At 39.7% G+C, this 22232-nt stretch overlaps 1 protein-coding gene across 4 annotated transcripts in view; it reads right to left on the bottom strand.

Annotated features, from left to right (window-relative positions):
• sox13 (SRY-box transcription factor 13) overlaps positions 1-22232 on the bottom strand; it is a 48551-nt gene that overhangs the window by 13288 nt on the left and 13031 nt on the right. For 2 of the 4 annotated variants that reach the window (XM_069718764.1, XM_069718766.1), the window contains exons 2-9: positions 7114-7330; positions 6926-7028; positions 5496-5582; positions 4373-4545; positions 3926-3994; positions 3644-3758; positions 826-902; positions 78-243 (exon numbers count right to left, since the gene is read on the bottom strand). In XM_069718764.1, the coding sequence (XP_069574865.1) occupies positions 78-243; positions 826-902; positions 3644-3758; positions 3926-3994; positions 4373-4545; positions 5496-5582; positions 6926-7028; positions 7114-7329 (1006 nt within the window). In that variant the 5' untranslated portion in view covers position 7330. Of the gene's footprint in view, positions 1-77; positions 244-825; positions 903-3643; positions 3759-3925; positions 3995-4372; positions 4546-5495; positions 5583-6925; positions 7029-7113; positions 7331-9551; positions 9636-22232 lie in introns of those variants that run through there. The other 2 variants (XM_069718765.1, XM_069718763.1) reach the window with 2 other exon arrangements.

Here is a 22232-nt window from a genome sequence, read left to right as displayed (position 1 = left end):
CGCAGCTCGACTTTTTTCAGCTTTGCGACCACAAATTCCCCACCTATGACAGCACTGTAACTGTCTGCATAACTTACTGAGGGCAGATTGTGGTGGGCTGTGGGACACCTCTCTCTGGAGATCTCTGGGTCTGTAGGCCCCATGCAGCACCAGCGATCCCAGCTCCAGGCCCTGCGGACTGGGTGTTTTTCCCAGCTCCAGCCCCTTTGGCTTGGAGGTCAGGTTCAAGGGCTGACTGGCTTCCTAAACACACAGTGAGAGCAGATGAGCACGGGTGGGGCTACTTGCACACATTCAGGCGTAACCACCAAGGGCAAGGGTGTGCGTGTATTCCGGTTATGCACGGCACATTTGGCATGTCAGAGCGTATTTGTCACACCTTTGTAGCATTTTTGGTCTTTTGTCATCCTTTCTTCCCTTTTGTTTATCTAAGCTGTGTTGGTCTATCCATGCTTGAGAACCTGCTGTGCAAATATAGTTTATGCTACACACACACACACACACACACACACACACACACACACACACACACACACACACACACACACACACACACACACACACACACACACACACACCTATACCACACATCTTAGACCTTTGAACAAAGGGTGTGGTGTATTCCTAAAGCTTTTCAGCTTCCCAAATACCAGAGAAGAATATTATTTGTTCAATCCAGAGAGCGTCACTTTCTTTTCTTAAACCACACGTACACAAAACATCACACACACACTACAGTAAACCTTCTCACACCCTTTCAGTAATATGTCCATTGAAACAGTACAAACTGGCTGATATTTATTATATACAACAGCAAAATTGTACCTGTCGGAAGGCACCACTGTTCCTCTTCAGAGGGGTGGAGTGAGTGTTCGGCATCAACTGGATTGGATAATCCAGAGCTGTGAAAGGTGAAAAGCATTTTCACTGGTCGCAAACCATAAATGCATAGATTCAAACATAGCTTAAGATGTAAAAAAAAAAGAAAGAAAAGGAGCATCACAGAGAATCTAGTTTAAACAATCTGCTGTTGAACAAAATGTTTGGTGACTATTTGCAATAGTTGCCAACAGTGAAATGTTAGTGACCTCTTAGTATGTCTTTAGTTTAGAGTATTAGGCGTGCTTTCACTTTTCCTATAAAGTTTATTTTGACCTCCTGCACAACACAAGAACAATGCAATTAAAACAAAAAAAAGAGGTGATTTTAGTTTGGACTTCCAGGAAAAGTCCCCAAAATATAAACCCCCATTGCCAGTGAGGTTATATGCAAATGTACAACCACAAGGAAGACACTACCAAAATGAAATAGGCAAATAGCACACTTTACTCTGCTTCACAGCTTCACTCTGTGCATATCTTGAAAGGGCTTTCTGGCTACAGCTGACCTCTTCTACAGAACCGTCTTTTGAAATGTTTCTACATTCATCTGTCAAAAACATTCTGAGGCACTCACATGTACACAAGCATTTCTTGAAATAAAGAAAATCAAATAAATGTCTATCTTTAAATTACGCCTACACTGTTTTAAAAGCTTGCCTTGTGTCTCTAAGTTTGAAAAGACAGACAAGACAAGGTCACCAAAGAGCACAGCTTTTAAGACTTGTGAAAGAAAGACTGCACAAAGCTATGGCTTTCCAAGCTGTGCCCTCTATAGCCTGCTAACTGTACAAGCATACACGTGTGAAAAAACATATTGTTTGACTGAAGTCTCCTGGATACCTTTCCATTTCTATAAAATAAGCGATTGAGTTGAAGCACATACATATGCTTAAGCTTCTCTTCCAAAAACAATCATGGATGGCAACTTATGGAGCTGCACTGATAGCAATATTTTTACAGCACTAAGTTCCGGCCTTCAAAGCCTATTCCAGCTGACTTTGGGCAAAGGTTGGATACACCCTGGACAAATAGGCAGTCTATCACAGGGCCAACACAGAAAGACAGACAGAAACAAAGACCATTCACTGTCTCATTCACACCTATGGTAAAACATGTTTGAATCACTAATGAACTCAAAAACTGATGAAACTTGGCACACGCGTCCAAAGTGGTGACAATTTACATCTGATATGGCTTTTGTACGTGGATTGGTAGCCCACCCTAAATTGCAGCCCCTTTGGCTACTTTCACCAACATGTACAAAATTTGGTAGGTATGTGTATCATATCCAGATCTACAAAAAAAAAGTCTCTTGGCACCATAACCTAAACTCAACAGGAAGGCCACTGAATTTCGTGTCCATATTTTGCTATTTCCACATGTTGTACTTTAATGAACTTCTCCAAGACAATTTATCCAACCGACTTGAATTTGTGTATAATCTTAAGAACTTTGTGACAACACTTTTTTTTCATAAAGCTTCTCTTTTGTTTGAAAGATGGGTCCATGTCATGATGGCCATATTGCACATTTTGCCATTAAACTTTAAGTTGTTACAACTTTATTGTCCATTGTTTAATATTTTCCAGAATATTTGTTTGATTAAAGTGCTAGCCTGAGGACATCGACAAGCCTATATTTGGTCATAGTCGTAGCACCACCTACTGGCAGCAGGAGATGTTTTATGCTTTCATGTGCGTTTGCAGGTTAACTAGATCCACCTCTTAAGACCATGATTATGCTACACATAGTGACACATTGTGGACACAGGAAGTGATCGAAAATGTGCATTTATGTCCATCATGTACACCGCCATGCACACCACGCAGGACAATGTCTGAAAACTAAAATGCATAGCAATGCAAAGCCGTGCCTACCAACGGCCAAGGGGATGCAAAGGCCCCTTCTTGCAGCTTTATTTTTTGATTTGTTTGAATTTTCATTGCCTCTCACCTGCCAATCAAAGCAATGTGTATTGCTTTTAGAAATCACACTAAGGCAGATGGTATTGTCGTTGGACAAAATAAAGAGAATCATTTAGGAACCAGTGTCAAAACCTGTGAACGGTAGCCAGCTTTGTTGATAGTTCTGTCATCACTCAGCATGGAGCCGACCGCCATGTATGTTGCAGATGTTGTTTGAGGTTCTGGGAACATTTTTCCTTTACTGCAGTCAGTTGTGATCTACATAGCTGTGACTTGTTTTCCTTTTTCTGCTTTAAAATCAAAACATTTCAGTCTTAATTCAAGTTGTATTGAAAACCTGTTAATACAAGTTTAACAATAATCAGTGTTGAGAACTGTTGTCAAAGTTTTGATTAACTAGTTTAGATTGATCTTTTTGGGGATTTTGTTTAAGCTTTTTTTGTCCACTTTGAAACATTTGTCAGAAAAGTAATAAAAACAAATTCTGAAGAAGTAATGAACAGTAACATTACTCATTACATTCTGCACAGGGTAACGAGTAATCTCTAAGCTTTCACATTTTGAAAGTAATCTTCCCAACATTGATTGTATCATTGGTTCCTGAAACAACAACTTAAGCTGTTTTAATGCTGTTTTGTTTAAAAAAAAAAAAAATCTAAACCCAAGATTTGGTTTTATAAAGACCACAAGGCAACAGAAAATGCACTATTAAAGATGGGTCTGGACTTCTGATATCCATTGCATGTTTTGTATGCTCTATATATTTATTTTACTTACTGGGAACCATTGTGTGGAATCCAACTTTTTCCAAAACTGATACTTTACTTGATGACTCACTTGGTTTGCAGGGGATTGGTTGCAGTGGTAAGGTCATCTGGGGGTCAGAGGTGACCGGGATGGTTTGGGTGTTGGCGTGGAAAGCCGGTATCATTACGTAGGGCATGTTCACCTGCTGGGACAAAGCAGGACAAACATACTTTACATAAAGGTTCCAGCCTCATTTGTCCGACATACTAATTGCCGGACCTGCAGTGAGAGCTTCTTGTAATGATTATCCCGTTCTAGCGCTGCTTGCTATGACATATGAGGACACGGTGAAAGGTCTTGAGAGAAGCTGACCTGGATCTGCTGCTGAAGGAGGTTGATCTTGTGCTGCTGCTGGATCAGCTGCTGCTGCTGCTTGGCAATCTGAAACACAAGAAATGTTCATTATCTGCTTCTAGCACAGCACTGTATGCATGAGTAGCATTTTAGGTAGGTGCCAGGATTTACAAGGAAGAGGAATTCTAAAAAAAAAAAACAAGCTGATGACACTGTGCTCTTGTGCATGAAATGACATCTCAAACAAAGATCGCCTTTGAACTCGTTCTTTCTAATTTGCCTTCATATACACTATACACAACACAAACATCAATGGAAAGAGGGGTGTTTGTCCATTTGGCTAGAAAGGCCCATTATAGTTTTCATCAAGATAATAAACAGTAAAGACACAGAAATTTGTTTTTAAATTTAAAGTTTGCATGTTCTCGTGAGGATGATGGAATATACAGAGATTCGAAGAGATACCTGTTCCTGTTGTTGGCGAGCCAGCTCCATCTGCTGCTGCTGTTTTTCCAGGAGAAGGGCAGCCATGTTCCTCTGCTCAGAATGGGCTCCCAGTAGCTGCTCCCTTAGACCGCTCAGCTGGTTGATCATCATCAACAACTGGAGCTCCTTCTCTGCTAGAGACTCAGGGGTACCTGGGAGGAGTCAGAGCACCAGCTTACTCTAAAAACTGTGAGCACATTTATATATTTATATTATAATTATAATTATATATATAACTTACAAACATGTTATGGCAAAAAGCCCTAGCAAAAAAATTCTCCGTTTTCTTGTTTGGGAAAACTTATTTTCGACCACAAAAGTTCTTGTTGTAACAAGATATTTTTCATATTTTTAAAAGAAAGTTAGAAAAAAATGTATCAAATTTGTACAGGCTCCGTTTACATTAAAATTCGATCAATTTATAAATTTTTTTACAAGAAACATTTCTCATTGTAACAACATATCCCTTTCTTTTATTACATTATTGTATGTATGTATTATTTCACAAAACCATCATCACGATATAAGAGATACTTTGATTTCACATTGTTGTGTTGAGTTATATATTGTCATAAGATATTCTTGTAAAACTGAATAAATTGTTATCTTGTAATCTCATGATAATGAGAAAAAAAAATGCTGTGACAGGAAACGGAAATGTATTTTTGTCACGGTGGCAGCAACGCGCTGCTCTACCAAACTCAAACTGTTTAAATGAAAAATGGTGGATTATGTTCTCTGAATGGAAGCATTCTCACTTTATATATGGATTTATGTATCATAATATACTTAGTATGTTTCATCAATTGCCAAAACTAAAGGCAAAGACTATAACTAAAAGGGGGAAGAATTTTGTGATTAATTCTGAGATACTCAGATTACGGCCAAATTAGCACCAACAATTTTGATTGCACAATTGTTCATCTGATGGAGTACCAAACTAATGCATGCGGACAGCTTTGCTGCATGCTTTTGAAATGTGTGCTATATAACATTTGACATTACATTTTAAAACGTAAACGGAAAATTAAGACTGACATATGTATAATCTCATATATATGGTACATAAATGCTATAAAGTTGGTATTGCCTGAAAGCTGACCTTTCAGTTGTCCTGCCCCTGCTGTGCTTTTATCCAGAAGTTTCTCCTTCCAGTCAACATTCAGCAGCTTCTCAATGGTGGGCATAACTGTTAACAGGATACAACAGGTACTCAGCAGAATCGCACTGGGCAGCACTAGACGTTGTGAAAAACATATTCTGTCAAATTAAATATGTCAGACACCAAACTACTTTCTGAGCATTTCTCCTGCCTTTCTAATGGCATTGATCGAAGAAGACATTTGAGGTGTCGAAGGGCAGAGGTTGTTTGTGCATCAGGGAGAAGTTTTGAGTGTTTGAGTGGATCAATATTTGGACTGAGAACAATCCAAGGTCAGCGAGTGGAGCAAATTTGAGAAAGATTTTAAGGCGAGGAGTGCAGGCTGGTGAAAGACTTGAGGGCAGGGAGAGGCTTGAGAGCAGCTCATAGAGAAGCCTTTTACTCCACATGTTAGGGATTGAACAAAATCAGACAAAAAAAAAATCGAATCTGATCGAGTTTAGGAACCAAAATAACACCCATGCTTTGCTAGACAAACTGTCACTTCTCCACATCGATTTTCAGCAGACTGCATTGTTTAATGATGAATAGCAGCGGAATATAGTGCACTTAAACTCATAAGATATGGAATCATCAAAGTCTGGTCGCTGGGAAAATTGTATTTGACTTGTGTATACGTGAGTAACAGAATAAGACAGCCATCAAAGGAAGTAGAATTGAGGTGCAGAAAGGAAACAGACAGTGAAGGTGCACTGATAAAACTGTTTCAAATCCAATAAATACTGAGGCAAATGGTGAGTACTTGTTGTGCAGATCCGTATACATGTACGTCTCTCACCCTGTTGTAGAAACAACCTGTTTTTACAACATTACCATCAAGTGTAATTTATGTGGACTTTGGGCTCAAACATACTTGAATATGGTACCAATTGTCAAAAGCACACCTTGTTTGTGCGCCCATGGTGGACTGACGATCCATAGACTTTGGCGCAATTTACACCACATCACCAGTGTGGCTCAACATTTAAGTTATCGAAGCATAAATACATAGTTTTCCACTCAAATTTAAGCTACTGATAGATGCTTGAAAAATAAATTCTACAATATGTCCAAAAAGCTTTAGAGGAATTTGGAAATTTGAGATTATTTTGTCAGATTATTTAAAACAGTAGTTTAATATCAACAGTGATAGGTCAGGCCAAAAAATAAATTAATTAATTAACAGTCTGCACAGCTGAGGTTCTAAATAAAATTAGCTACACCTTTACCTCCACAAAGAGGAGGGATATTTCCAGTTTTAAAATTATATTATCACTAAACAATCACCAGGACAGCTTCTTTTTAGAAATGACCACTTGGCAGTATTATCAACACTAGTCCTGACTGCAGAACAGAGAGCGTAGGGAGACCGTGGTTATGTCTAGACAGACCTTCCTTGAAGTTGGATTGTCCCTCTGATCGATCATGCATCCTTGCCTCCTTCAGTCTCATGGGGCTTTGCCTGTGAGGGAGCTCCTTACCAGGAGAGCCCTCCTTTCAGGACACAGAAAGAAAACATCAACAGACATCCGACCAGCATAAGGAAAAGTATACTTGCCACATGTGTAATAATCCTTACTGAAGGGGAGCGGGACAGTGGTGGGGTCAGTTGGCGGGCCTCGAGAGGCTGATTTCCTGACCAGTCGTGTGAGGGAGACTTCTTCAGAGGCTCAGCGTTGGCATTGACTCCACCCTCTCCCCCGGACTCTTCCTGTTCTACTTTGACACCAACACCTGCCATGCTGACATCCCCGCTGGAGAGGAGATGAAGTGCTGGAGGGCTAGGCTCAACCATTCTGTTGAAAGACAAGCACAACACACAATACCAGGTGTCATCTGGGTGTGGTGTGGCACTTGCATTGTCTCTAGAAGATTTAAACTTTTTCCATGGTCTAGTGTTTTGTAATCATGTCTTTCAGGCTGTCTGATTCACAATAGTAATTGCAATCCACTGTTTTGTGTGACTCCAGAAGTCAAGGTCAAGGGTTATGTGGTGGTGGTGTTAAAGCCACAGCAAGATGTATTATCTGAGGGGTGCGTGTCTGCACAAGTATGTGACAATGAATAATAGGAGGTTATAGCGAAGAGAGACAGACAACATCTCAGTGAGGAACAAAGGGAGAAAAAGGAAGAGCAGACAGGTTGGGTGAGAGAGGTTTGAACCACAGTGAACTTGAACAAATCAACTCAGGCTTGTGTGTATGCTTGTGTGTTATTTCCCAGCGCTACAACAGGAGGAAAGAAAAACACAGCAGACAGCAGAACAAAACAAACAGAACACACAAGGGCAAAAAGTGCACATATATATAAAGAGGCAGAAAAAAGCCATTGTTGGAGCTGGGGAACAAAGGAAGCTGGGACAATGGGGGAGAGGCTGACAAAAGCCACCGGCCGCAGGAAACAGGCTGGATAACAATGCCAGTGGAATGTGCCGACCAACTCGGGAACACGGCAAAAAAAATGCGGAGCACCACCATTCTACGGAAAGCATAATAATGATTAGAGAGCCCCCCCTCCACTTCGCCCAGCTCTCCCAGCCTGCATACTGTGTTTCGGAACAAAGCCACCTGTCTACCAGGGGCCAAGGCTCCAAACCTCAGTGATGTATATTCATGTGTGTATGTGTGTGTGTGTGTTTAAAGCTGCACAATAAAATTCAGGTATGAATGAGATGCACCTCTTTGTGGTCACTACTGAAAACCTTCTCTACACAACAAGTGATGACTCAAAACCTAAGTAGTGCAGCACAAAAGTGTCTTCAAAACAAAAGTGCAGGCAGAAAAAGTTGGACCATCAGCATGCCACACAAGTTAATCCACATGTTGACAGTAGATTGGAGTAACAGCACAATACAATCAACCTATTGTTCTTTTGCAAAGAAAAGCCTCTTTAGATTTAACTGTGTAGAGTTTAAAAAAAAAAAAAAAAAAAATCAAACACTTCACATGCTGCATTTCTCAACAAACTACTTTGTACTGGACCTGGTGTGCCCAAATGGAGCTCAGTACAGTGATGTGCACGGAGCAGGGGAAAGCTACAACCTTCATAACAGTGGTGGCTGTTGATAAAAGAAATTGGGGGTTGGAGGAGGGGGGGGCGCAGTGTTTGTGGGCAGGACAAACAAACTGAAGCTAAGCCCAAAAGTAAATAAATCCAAAAACAAGACAACACACTAATGTTGCCGTAACACGACTTGAACATAAATTTTGCCCTCCTCTCCTTCTGACCTGCATAAAAAGTCAGTCATCTCAGTCACCAGTTTCTTTTCTATTGACCATTTCCTGGCTTGGGTGTACCCCTTTAATGATAAAGATAACCACACAGTATAAATGAAAAACTTCCTGGAGTTTGACATGCTGTCCTCCCTTAAAGCAGGCAACGTAAAATAAAATTTCAAAAAAAAGGATTGCGCTGCGGCAAATGCATTACAATGTTTGTTCATATATTTCAACACAAAGCCACCTGCCTGCACAAACTCTAAGCCTGTGTGAATTGTGTGTGTGCATTTATATATATATATATGCATGTATTCAAATCAAATCATAAAATCATAAAAGATCTCATTTACACAGTTATCAGTACACTAAAAAAATCCCTGTAGCACATTAAACACAGCTGCAAGCAGGAGGAACAGCAGCACTCAAACTCATTTTATGCCACCTGCTTGATACTGTTGACTTTGAATGTGATATTACAGCTATATTCATGATTTCTGGTCAAAATCTCCTAGACAACAAACACGTTGTCTGCAGAAGCTTCCCCTTCAATTTTACCGGCCCATAATTAAAATGTCATTTCAAACACACTGATACTTTCATCTGCCATATTTAGAATAAATTAACAGCCGCTTTAAAGCGCCAACAAGCCCTGTCTAATCTTGTTTGACTATTATTTTCAGGTGTGGTGTGTAGTTTTGTGCAGTATTTATCCAACTCTGCAGCAGACGTTGGGTGCCAGCGAGGGGTTGATTGTGTGACAGCAGGGAAAGGAGGGGGGGGGGTCTCAGCGGCAACATACCGAGTTCAGTCCCACGCTGTAAGTTATTCCTGGGTCTCCCCTCCACGTTCCACAGGGGCTAGACTGTAGAGCTGCCACAGGTGGTGTTCACACGCCTGGACAAGTGAGTGAGTGTGCCTGTCACCAAGTCCAGAGGTATGCACAGAATCTCAGGGACCAACAGAGCTGTTGACAGCATGGAATGCGTGTCAAGGTACATGTATGTTTTACAAGCACAAAGGTGTTTTTTTGTGTGTGTGTGTGTGTGTGTGTGTGTGTGTGTGTAATTGTTTTTGTTAACAACAGTCGGCCCTTAAGCCTCTTCGCAAGAACAATACAAATCAGTCAAGGTTATCGCTTTCACTCTCATCTAGTTAAATACATTTAGCCTAACTGCAGCCGACTGCACCCATGTGGAACCTGACCTTGTCTATGCATGTCTCCATTGTTTGTGTTGCTCGATTTGCATAGCATTGCCTTCTTAAGAGGTTATCTGATTAAGAACTCTTTTCCAACCGCCTACAGATTTGTTTAGCTTTTATAAGCGCTCACGGCATGTTGCTAAGAAATCACAACTATTCAGCAAAACCAAGTAGAACACAGTGACCAAAATCTTCTATTAGAGATATGTGTAACCATTCTCTTGAGTTCTGCTAAAAAAAAAATAATAATAATAATAACAAAAAAGGGAATAAACCACCTGAGTAGGTGATTTGTGCTCTCAATTGTGTTTGCGCTTTAAAAGGAGTGTGAGCTCCATCATTCAGTTGTGTTTAAACTCGGAGCTGTTTGGAGGAACTTCCTGAAAACACAATTGAGAGGGCATTCGATAAAAATGCACTAACATCCGTTATTTTTCACAGAATTACTTGCTAATTTTAGAAAATAGTTAAGTCGGTCACCGAGCTGTACATGAATCAAATTTATTTATAATAACAGGGTTATAATTGGGGTAATTTAGCCTTACCCCAATTTAGATGGATGTTTAGACTCTGCTCTTGTCATCCCCACCGCAGTGAAAAACTTCTGATAAAATAGGGCACCAGTGTGCTTGCCATTTTCATTGCACGTGACCAAAAATGTGTCTAAGAACAACTAAACATTTTTGTATTGGTTGCACAGGTGCACCTGAAATTTAGTAGGTCTGGGTGTGCAGTTTTCTGACCTCCCAACACAGTATTATTTGACTGAAGTGAACCCATGCCAACCAACAGTTACATCATGCATTGGTTTGTGAACTGAAGTTAGGAGGCCTGGAGTTTGGATTTTGGCTGCCGCCATCTTGCTGGTTTGCAGCGGTGTGGATCCATAAGTTGTGGATCCATAAGTGACCATATTTGGACGAGCTGGGGAGGAGCAAGCAGTGGATCCGACCTGATCTGATTGGAAACCTCACATCACAACTGATAACAGACACCTGACTGTATCACAGACCTGTGAATCAAACAGACATGACCCCGATTTTTTATTTATTATTATTTTTTTTTAAGGCATATATTCAAATTAATGCTGATTTTTTTTTCTTTTTAGATGGACTTTGGCTTTTTTTTTTTTTTTTTTTTGGAGGGGGGGGGGGTTATCCTCGACAAAGATTTTACTGTAAAATAGCAGTACAAAACCAAACTACTTCTAAAAACCACCACAGTTAAATTAGTTTACAAATGACACAAAAACACCATGTCAAGTAAATATTTGTTCACTCTGCCGAGGGAACAAATATTCACTTGACATGGTGTTTTTAGATAAGATAAAAAAAAAGTCGAATTTGAACCATCCTTAGTGACCTTCAGTCTCCTGTGCTTTCATCTCACTCATTGGTCAAAGGTGTTCCAACGCAAACATCTACTTGACCTTACTGAGTCACGAGGTGAGCAAATTACAAGTGAAATATTTTACTTTTCAGTCCTGCTCTACAAATAGTATGTGAACAAACAATAGCACTGCATTGTGACCCGCAGCGTCCCGTTGTCTTCCCTTGTATAGAGTGGCGCAATGAAGCCCTTCTTTTAGGATCTTTTTTATGAAAATAGGAAAAATAGGAGATAAGAGTTTTCGCATCACTATTGATGCAGCTCACTGCACAACAGCTCTTCGACATAGGGTTATTATAAAAAAAAATTAAAAAAAATAGGATCTTTACTATTTTCAGTAGATACAGGTAAGGTGCATTTAAAAAAAATGCTTATATTCATGTCTGCTTTTTAGCAGTTTCAGGCCACTGATAGCTTAACTTTGCGCTTTGATTGCACTTGTTTATTACAGACACATAATGAGTGTAGTTGCTATCAACTCGAGTAACGTCCACCCGTGTCCATCCTCTGTTCTGCCCTCCCACGATAAGGGTGGGGGAAACACTACATTTTCTTTCCCGACTTGAAAAAAAAAAAGAAGAAAAAAGGGCTGAGCATTGCTGCGGTGTACTCAGGCAACACTACACCTTTGGTAATTACTGTTAAATTTTGCTGTAATTTTGCAGGGTCATTTTTTTTTTTGTCACAGCAATACATTTCAGATCGTATGCATTTGTTTGCCTGCCGAAGAACTTTAAGAATAATCTAAATATCTGAGGAGAAACTTAGCGGTGAACTGACTTTAAAACAAATCCGCAGTTGTTCACTGCTGGACTGAAGTTATAGCTGTACTGTTACAGAAGTACACTCGTCCTATTCCCCTCTGTGAGCTCAATGCTCCTGTCGCAGCAGACAGGGAACTGTTGGAGGATGACAGAGGGAACATGCCATTGCCCTCCGATAAAAATCAGTGCCTTTCCTTTGAGCACTGACAACACTGAAACCTTGCACTTCCCACGACACAAAAATCACTTCACCCAAACCTCCTTCAGTTACCCAACAAGTTGTAACACGTAAAACCTAACATTTCCCCTGTGGAGGATTGGCAATGCAAATCCCTTCTGTTGTTCTCCCTTTCTTTGTTTCTTTACTCTTTCTCTCACTGCTCTTTTAGTTTTTTTTTGCCTCCCCCCCCCTCCTGTCAAGACTAGCTTGTTGTGTATCGTCCTTGTCACTTTCCAACTAGTGCCTGATGCAGAATAGCAGAGTAGAGTGCACAATAGACAGAGAGAGAGAGAGAGTGCTAGGAGCCAGTCTAGGCAGTTGAGAGCAGCAGGATAGTGTTAGACATCTAAAGAGGCTTGGTGATAAACAAATAAAGACATTCTCATTGTCAACCCTGAGACTGACAGCTGTAATGACAGAAGGTTCCCTGCAGGAACGTATCATAGACAGAGAACAATAACGCGGCTCAGTCAGCTAGCTCGAGCACAATCTATCAAACAAACTGTAAAATAACCCACACCCTGATGCTTCAAAATTTCCACAACCCGTTTTATTACACTTTATCCCTGAACGAGGAACATTTGCAGAAAACGTTCTCACACACCGTTTAATTATCAGCTGCATTTCGTGACACGGCTCGGTTTCCAACCTGCTGATCAGTCGTGTTAAGACAAGTGTGAACCAATGTATAAACAAATATTTGGGGAAATGTTTCATAGTTAACAGTATTTGCTTAGGGATGATAACACAATTCAGCAAACTGCACCAGCAAGAGCCAATCTGCCCACAGGGCCTGGCTCAGGCTTATCACACCAAGAGCTCCCAGAAAACTGAAACATCAATCAAGTATACAGCATCTCAACTGGAAAATATCACCTGTGACTCATCTGGTTTCTCTTGACATGCATCTTCCTCTTTGATTGAAAACTGAGGGATGTCACTTTGCCTGGACTCAGCTCATTGGGGGAAAAGTAAAGTTTAAAAAAAATATCGGAGCCGAGTTTAAAAAGGACATTTTGACAACTAATCTGATTGTATGTCAAAACAATCACGATGAAATGAATGTAGCACTTCCATCCCTCCTCCCACCCTCTAGTTCTCTGTACTGACCTGGTGGGGCCGAGTAGATGTGAGGAGATCCAACTGCGCTCCCTGACTCGAACAGAGCTGCTGACACAAGTCATAGTGACTGACTGACTGACTAACTCCTGTCTTTTCTACTCTTCCGTTACCTCTGAACCAGCCAACCCTTCCACCCCACCTCCCACCCTCCAATCCGCCCCTACCCCCCCATCTCTCCTCTCAAGAGGGGAAGTACAAAGAGCCTCTTCAAATCCCACCATAAAAGGTCTTCATTTGCATAATTAGCACACTGTTGCAGGTAAGCCTTGATACAGCACAGATGCGTGTGATACCGATCGAAAGTCAACTAACCAGCAGGTGTGATTGCGGTGAGATAAGAACATTTTATCAGCCTCTGGCACTTTCTAACAAAGTCAGCTTTATCATCTATCATGATTTCCTGGACATGGGCTAAAACTGAGAAGAGACAGGTCAGATTAATGTCAGAGCTGTATTGTAAAGGAAAGGGAATAAGGGAACATGTAGAAAATATTTATAAGTAGACATCAATTGTAAGTGGTAGACACAACATTCCTATCGTTAAATAGGTAAAAGTTTTTATCGTTTTTATTCGTGACTTTACCAATTGAAGTTGTCATGAAGGTTCTTTGTCCTAAATGTTTCTGTACTCTGATTTTGTTCGGTCAAATGAAGAAATATCCTTATTCTTGAATGGGTACATGTTTGCGCTTTGTTTGTTACAGTTGCCTCCGGGGGAATACGACTTTGCATCGACAGGACTTGTTAGTTATGTAATTTCACTTTAGTGAAAAATGGAGTGGAAATTAGTTTTCTTTTTTATAATTCTAAATAGAGTTAAACAACTTGTAGTTAACTGCTTAATAAGATTTGAAAAATGAATGGACCACACTATTCATGTCAATTTAGAGTATTTGATATGAATGATAAACTAAACCAAAAATCCCCAAAAAACAAAAACAACAACATTCACACAAACAAATGACTCACTTTCTACTTTTTAAGTACACAAAGCCGCAGTATTAAATATATTTCATCGTTAGCCCATGCCTGTGAGCACATCCACACATCTGCATTCACTATACGTGTCCATTGTGTGCAGGTGAGGCCTGGAGCCATGAAATCAGGTGGTGTAATGAGCTTATTGGTGTATAGTACAGAGAAAATGTAATTGGTAGATCTGAAACAGAACATGTGGAGAATTCAAGTGTTATGCAAGACACAGAATTATTCTTAGAGTTGTAGCTGATTGATCTTTAAAAGAAAATTACATAACCATTCCAAAGCTCAGAAAGTGTAGCCCTAAAGTAAATAAAGCGCACACCGTGTGATCTAATGCACCTGGCAAGATGCCTTCGTGATGTGCTTCCCGTCCATATGGGGACACAAGGTGGAACAAAAACAAAAAGTCTTTCAATAGATAAAGAAGAGCAGATGCTGTGGTGCGTTAAGCACATTTTTGTTTTTCCACGTCATTGTAAAGACCAACTACTAGAATAAAGATGTTGGAGATGTTATAAACTTCAAAATTCAAAAACTACGAAAAACCTTTTTTCCACACTGAAAAAAAAAAAAAATTAAATAAAAGTAGTATTTTAAAACAAAAACATTGATGAAATGAAATAAAAGTTTAACCAAAAATGTCAAAGACAGATCAGCATCTGCGCTATCAAGGATATTTTCTTTACTGCCCAAAATATCTGTTGCAACAACTATTAATAAAAAAAAAGTACCTTACGTTCAGTTGTGTGTCTGTCACTACATTATATTATGCTACCAAGACATAGACGTATGAACTAAAGTCATCTGCAAATTACGACGAGTATTAAACAAGAAGCAGCAACAAAGCAGCTACAAACATGCAGTCGACATTATACTGTAAAAAAAAGTTTCGCTAATGTAACAGTGTGCAACACGTGACGTCATTGTGACATTAAGGTTACTGTCAGTAGGATTTCTTTCATATTACTGTTGGAAGAAATGTGTTAAATTGGGTTTCAGTAAACGTGTGAGCAAATAAGTGGATGCTTTTCACTGGGATCCGGTGCAGTAACGCTAATGCTAATGCTAGGTGAGGGTGAGAACAAGAGAAATAATAACTTTAACTTGATTTTTGCATCTGTTGCATTACTGCACAACGAAAGAGCAAGAATGTAGAGCTTTTTTTTTTTTTTAACTTCATAAATGAGAGTAACATGTAACCATACACACACGGCAACAGCCGTATCCTCAAACTGTTGATTTAAACATTAAAAAAGTAAAAACATGGCAAAAAAAAAAAAAAGTCCTTGACAAAAACTAGACTAAAATAGTTTCAGTTTTTGTTGACAAAAAAACAACAACAAAAAAACATTGTAAAATCCTTTAATTTGACAAATATGAATACAATTTTTGATCTAAAGACAAACTGAATCAACATTAGGTGTCAGAATTAACACCAGGCTGAAGATTTTTTTCTAGTTCTTAGAAAAAAATCTGATGTCAATTGAGCCCAAAAAGCCCCCAAAATGATTATGATTTAAAGCAAGTCTTATTCCAGCTGGAGATAAGCCTCTCTTGCAAGTGACCTCCAGAACAAAAAAAAATCACACTTCAGGCTCCGGCACTTCAAACATGCTCAGATTTTTGCAGACCTTTTCCGACTACAGCCGTTTGCTTCTTTAAGCAACATGTGACAGTTTAAGTCACTTTTATTTACTACAATCTGAAAGATTTTTTTTATAACAGTTCAATGGCAGTTTTTCAATTAAGTTTCAAGGCTCTCAGAACACTTGCCCGAACACTCTTAAGATCACACTGACAGATGAGGTCTCACAGAATTGTGAGTGTATGTTTTGGGTATTTGATCCTTTTTTTTTTTTTTTTTTTTTTTTTTTTTAAGATCAGTTGCCATTGGAGAGGTCAATAAGATACACGCACACAAACACGTACACGGAAACCGACTGGCACAGCTCTTGAAGAAGCTTCCCTGCATTGCTGACTGGGCCTCATTAGAGAATAAGCTCTCAGGACTGGAGACACAATAGTCTCCCTCACTTGTCCTTTCCTTCCCCTCTCTTTCTCTGTTCTCTTCGCCTTTTGATGTCAAGGGTACTGAACCGCAGTGCCTAGTCCAAAGAATAAGCTCATCAAGAATACACATGCAGTTTTCTCTTTTTGTGGTGGGGGGGGTGTTTTAAAAAAAAAATTGTTTTATCTTGAGCTGAATGCGAGTGTGTTTGTGTGTGTGTGTGTGTGTGTGTGTGTGTGTGTGTGTGTGTGTGTGTGTGTGTGTGTGTGTGTGTGTGTGTGTGTGTGTGTGTGTGTGTGTGTTCACTGAGAAGCGAACACAGAAAGCTACAAGCTCTGATAAGGTGCTGTTGTTCTGTGGTCAGTTCATCACACAAAGAGCAGCGTTGGGAACTCCAGAACTGTGATTGAGTGATAGAGACATCACAAAGACTACATTTTACTCCCCTTTTACTTACTCTTGGAGTTCAGGGGCTGCTCCTCGGAGGCCTGCCCACTGTGCACGCGCGCACGCACGCACACACACACACACACACACACACACACACACACACACACACACACACACACACACACACACACACACACACACACACACACACACACACACACACACACACACACACACACACACACACACACACACAGTTCCAACACATCTTAGTCTGACAAGTCCAATCCACCTCCTGCCAACTGATGCGACAAATATAGAATTAAAACCAGAAGAGGAATGATGAATTTCACACACTTTCATTTACAGTGGCAAATTATCTTAATACATCGTCAAGCAATGCTGCTGTGTGATGAGAGAGTTTCTATTTTTGATGTAAATCTTCGACCCTGTTTTACAGCAAAAGTTTGTAATGCACACTCCCATCCACTAAATGGAACCTGCCCTCGTCTAGGCATGAGAGGAAAACGTACGAAAAACAGAGGCACGCCTCATGACGGATGTCGTGTGACAAACGTCACTGTGACTGAGTTAATGAGACAAGGGACAAAGACCGCTGAAATCTGCATAAAGGGGAAGTGGGGGACAGTTGGTGGCATATTACACCTGGGAATAGAGCTTGAATCTGGAGGTTTTTTTCCTAGGCCGTAACCACGTGGCTTTACCCTACCAAGGATTTTTAGACTTAACCCTTACTCTAATCAAAATGTGTTTTCCCTAACCCCAAACCACATGGATTTTCATTTGGTTTTGTTTTCCTAAAGCCCATGACATTGATACCGCCCATGAAGCAATGATGTCACATTGATACACTTCACTGTAATGGGCTTCACCATGACACTGGGTTGAAATCTGAGCTAGTTGTATGGGGGGAAAAAAAAAAAAAAAAAAAAAAACGGCTAACCAAGTCATCTGAATAAGAGCACGTCCACAATGCAATGTGTTAAAGCATTAGCTGTGGTGAAACAAGCTAAGGAGAAATGTGCCATGGGTCATACAGTGAAGGAAGCGGATCTACAGCACATTCTGCAGACCTGTGTTGTGGCAAGATGAAAAAACAATTCTGTTAAGAAAAGTTTTGTTGTATAAAAAAAAAAAAAAATCAGGAGAATAGAATTAACTTAGTTATATTTAATGACTCATAAGAATGTTCCTGCTTTTAAATATGAGGAGTCTAGGCTAAATCACTGGCATTTCCTTTCTGCAAAGATTGCAAAGTAGCGCATCCACCAGGGACACAATTTACACAGCAAGTTGCATCTGTGGTGTGATGAGGTGGACCCAACTTTACAAACCAAAGAAATGCTGTTTGTTTTTTTATGGCAAATTTATAATTTTTTACTTGTGAATTTACTTCAAACTTTGTTTTGTAGTGTTACTACATATATTTAAGTAAGGAATATGAACATGTCTTCCACTACTGCTGGTATTACACTGGTGTGCCTCTCATCACAAGCTCACTTCAGCTGTTCCAGAGCTGTCAATCATATAAATGATTAAGGTGAAGTTGTTGTGGATTTGTAGAAATTCAAACTTCCATTTTTCTCTGATCAATGTAATAAAACGTTTATTGTTGACCTTGGAAACCACAGCCGAGTCCATTTAATTGCTACTCCGTTGATGAAGATCATCAGATATGATTCAAAGCTATGTCCCTTGTGTGGAATTTGTGCGTTTATGCTTTCAAAGTCAATTATGAACTTTGAACCTGAAGAAAAAAAAAAGAAGTATTTTTTTAAAAACACTTAATCTACCACTGTAACACCAATCTCATTTAATTATCGAGTGTATAACATGTTCGTAACTCCCACATGGAAAGAAAAGTCAATTTTATAGTAGTTTTAGTACTCTCAGTTTTGGGGATTACAGGAAAAACCCTCAAATCAAAAACATCTTCGACATACACCCGATACACACTTGGCATTAACATTCAATCAGATCCATTTTTGTCAGCTAAAAATACAGGTGTGGATGCACTCAGGACACATTGAGATTCAATCTCCTTAGGCCACACCCGGAGGTGGTCTGGGACGCATGTGGCCACATTCTTTTATCAGTGTGTATGCTATGCATCCACAGTGCGTCCTGGGCCACATTGAAAGGCCGCCTATGCAACTGACGTACCCTGAACAAGCAATACAAAATAAATGCAGCTGCCATGCCACATTCCTACGTTTGCATCCGAGTAGGTTCCTTAGTTTTGGATGTTTATTTTTCTGCACCCAAACAGTTCTTACGCCCAAAAATCTCTGCCTGCTCTGCTTATATGTTTGTTATCAATAGAATTTTCCTGTGTAAATCTTCTGAGCAAAGCCGAAACTGTAGTAAAAAGTAGGACATATTTACCTGCAAACTCCCAGCTATAAAGCAGCTGTTTATTAGTGATTTAAAACCCAGGCTGTACCTGACGCTCGTTTCACCAAAGCCTCGTCGGGGTTAATGTTTTTTTTCTTTTCATTTGTAATTTCTGAGACTCATCAGATCCACAGCTGTGGGAGAGCTGCCACCCCCTCGTGCAGTTCATTTATTCACAGCAACAGAGCCAGACGCGCAGGAATTACTAACTCTCTGAACTGTGTTCAGAAACTTATGGACATGAAACATGTCATATATTAAAGGAAATAGACAGAACATTCAAATGCGGCTTTAGTGAGCAAGGACTTCTCATTTTGTTAAATACCTGATGCTCCAACTCCTCCTATTTTTGTTTGTATTCATGTGCTTATTTAGGCTACTTGTATATTTTCATGATGCAGCCTAGATGTCATTTGAATAGTGAGCGAGAAAGTGAGATCTGATCATAAGCTGGTTACTCAAGGCACATTTGGGGTGCATGATGTGGTGAAGTGCCGTACTTAAAGCTGACCATTTGTGAGCCGATCTTGCCAGGACGGATCACTAGGTCATAGGTCAAGTTCTTTTGATTACTGAGATCCAAACTAAATGACTGCATGTGTTTCGAATGTGTCGAACCAGAATCAGGATCCTTTTAGCCAGGGATATTTACTGGTATCTATTTGTCAATATGTAGTAATTCAGTTGACTTATCAAGAAATTGGCAAAGACAATAATTAAACTGCTACTTATAAAATTTGAAGCAACAGGCATTTAACAAAATAAGACATCCTTGCTCAATGAGCCTCATTTTAAATGCGCCTCTCTGCAGGATGCTCTTTTTATACCCCATCATGTTACTAACCTACAGCGAGTTAACCTAATTAGTTGTGAGAGGTTCCACCAGGTGTATTTTGTTGACCCTGTCTGAACTTTTTTGAAACACGTTGCTGGCATTTAATTCAAAATGAGCATATATTTTTCATAAAACAATAACATTTCTCATTTTCAACATTTGATATGTTGTCTTTGGTCTATTTTCAATTAACTCGGGGTCTACACGTTTTAATAATCTAGGTATGAGTCAGGCTTTGTTTTAATCTTTGTGTGTTTATAGTTGAATAACTTTAGTTTAGGCTTTTATCAAACAGTACAATCGTGGCAGTTTATGATTATTCGATAACTGATCACCGACATGTATGGTCATTAAAGGAAGTGCTTTTAGTTTGCATCGAGTTACAAAGTCAGTCACCCCACTTTGCCCGAAGCATATGACTTTGTCCTCTATGTTCTATTGAGTGACAGTATGAAGGATTGTGATTTCTGTCTTTTTCATCTTTGTGCAGTGTGGCCGAGTTTCTCCAGAACTGATAAGAAACAGCTTCGTGTCACTCTTTTAACCAAAGAGACAAAACCCCAACCAAAACACCAGAGAACATCACCTGACTGCACATGGACTGCACATGCTATGATCAGATCCTCGTAATCAAGATACAAGTTTCGGGCTTTGTTCCAGCTCACAGTGTAAACCGTGTATCCACAGCCTATGAAGCTACTTGACATAGCGTGTATTTACAAAGTACAGAAGCATGCAGTTTTACTCATCGACTAAAATTGCAAAATGATCTTATTTTCTCATCTTTGTCAAACTACATAAAAAACACGATTTGAAGAGCAGCTCTGTCAGATGGAGCAGAATGAGCAAAGCAGGAAATTCATTATCTTTTTTAGACATGAATACTAAGTCACATCATTTTCTGTTTACAACGATGTCCAATGGAAGCAGCACAACTATGTTAGTGTTTTCTAAACAAGAAAACAATTACCATTATTTTCAGTCAACAAGTATGCGTAAGTGCAGAGTGTGAAGTTCACAGCTTTCAGTACAATTATTGTTTCAGTGTCAACAAGAAAAACAAGACTCGCCTAATAGTTGTAGAACGTGGATCATTTTTTGACGTGGGTATGCTGAGACAAAACAGTCAACTGTAGATAATATCAGCCAATTTTTTTTTTTTTTTTTTTTTTTACAAGAACAGCATATTAGAGCGCAATAGCACATAACATCGGCTGTTACTGATAAACTGCTGCTGCTGGTTCACCACAGACAGCAAACAAAATACTCGAAGACACAAAACAAAATATTGCTAAAAATGATTACAACGGCTGTGATGCAGGTTATATTACCTTTTCAGCAGTTAGACATGTATTGGGTAGCTAAGGGTGCTCCCAAATAGTTGTCTAAGAATATTGTTCTCCAGTGTCACTGGTGTTGAGTTAGCTATTCAACACTAGCCCTGCCCTCCTGCAGGTCTCGGCATCAAAATGTGAAGAACTAGCACTGTTCTTCAGAAACAAAGCCACTTCAATCAGAGCCAGTGTTGCTGCTGATGTAAACACAGATAATCTTCAAAAATCTTGTAAAACAGATGCAACCATGGAAAAATTCACCTCCATCACATTAACTGAGCTTTGTAAGAATGTCACTGGGTGTAACTCCTCCACTTCCTGTATTGACACAATAACAACAGCATATTTTTTAAGCAGGTATTCAACAACATTTCAAGTCATGTCCTTGAGATTATAAACACATCTCTTCAAACAGGAATTTTCCCAGATGCCTTCAAAACAGCTGTTGTAAAACCATGACTACAGAAACCCAACCTCGACGCCAACGCATTGACCAGCTGTAGGCCAATATCCAACCTTCCATTTATTAGTAAGATACTTGAAAAGATAGTTTCAGTACAAATACACTCCTTTCTTAAAAGAAAACAACATCCCGGAGGAGTTTCAGTAAGGCCTTAGAGCACATCACAGCACTTAATAAAATAATCAGCGACCTCTGATGAAAATGAGGTCTCGATTTTAATCCTCAGACCTTTGCACAGCCGTTGATACGATTGATCATGATATCCTGATCAATCGCCTTGAGAAGCTGGTTGGTCTGTCCAACAGTGTTTTAAACTGGAGAAACATGACAGCTGCTGTGGGGTTCCACATGGGAGCTGC

Source organism: Brachyistius frenatus, unplaced genomic scaffold (assembly GCF_029030835.1).
Source record: "Brachyistius frenatus isolate BFR_SWC_R1_liver_20210118 unplaced genomic scaffold, ASM2903083v1 Contig_198, whole genome shotgun sequence".
In the NCBI taxonomy this organism is placed as follows: Eukaryota; Metazoa; Chordata; class Actinopteri; family Embiotocidae; genus Brachyistius; species Brachyistius frenatus.
Note: the sequence above shows the minus strand (reverse complement) of the source record. Positions and strands in the feature narration are given on the sequence as shown.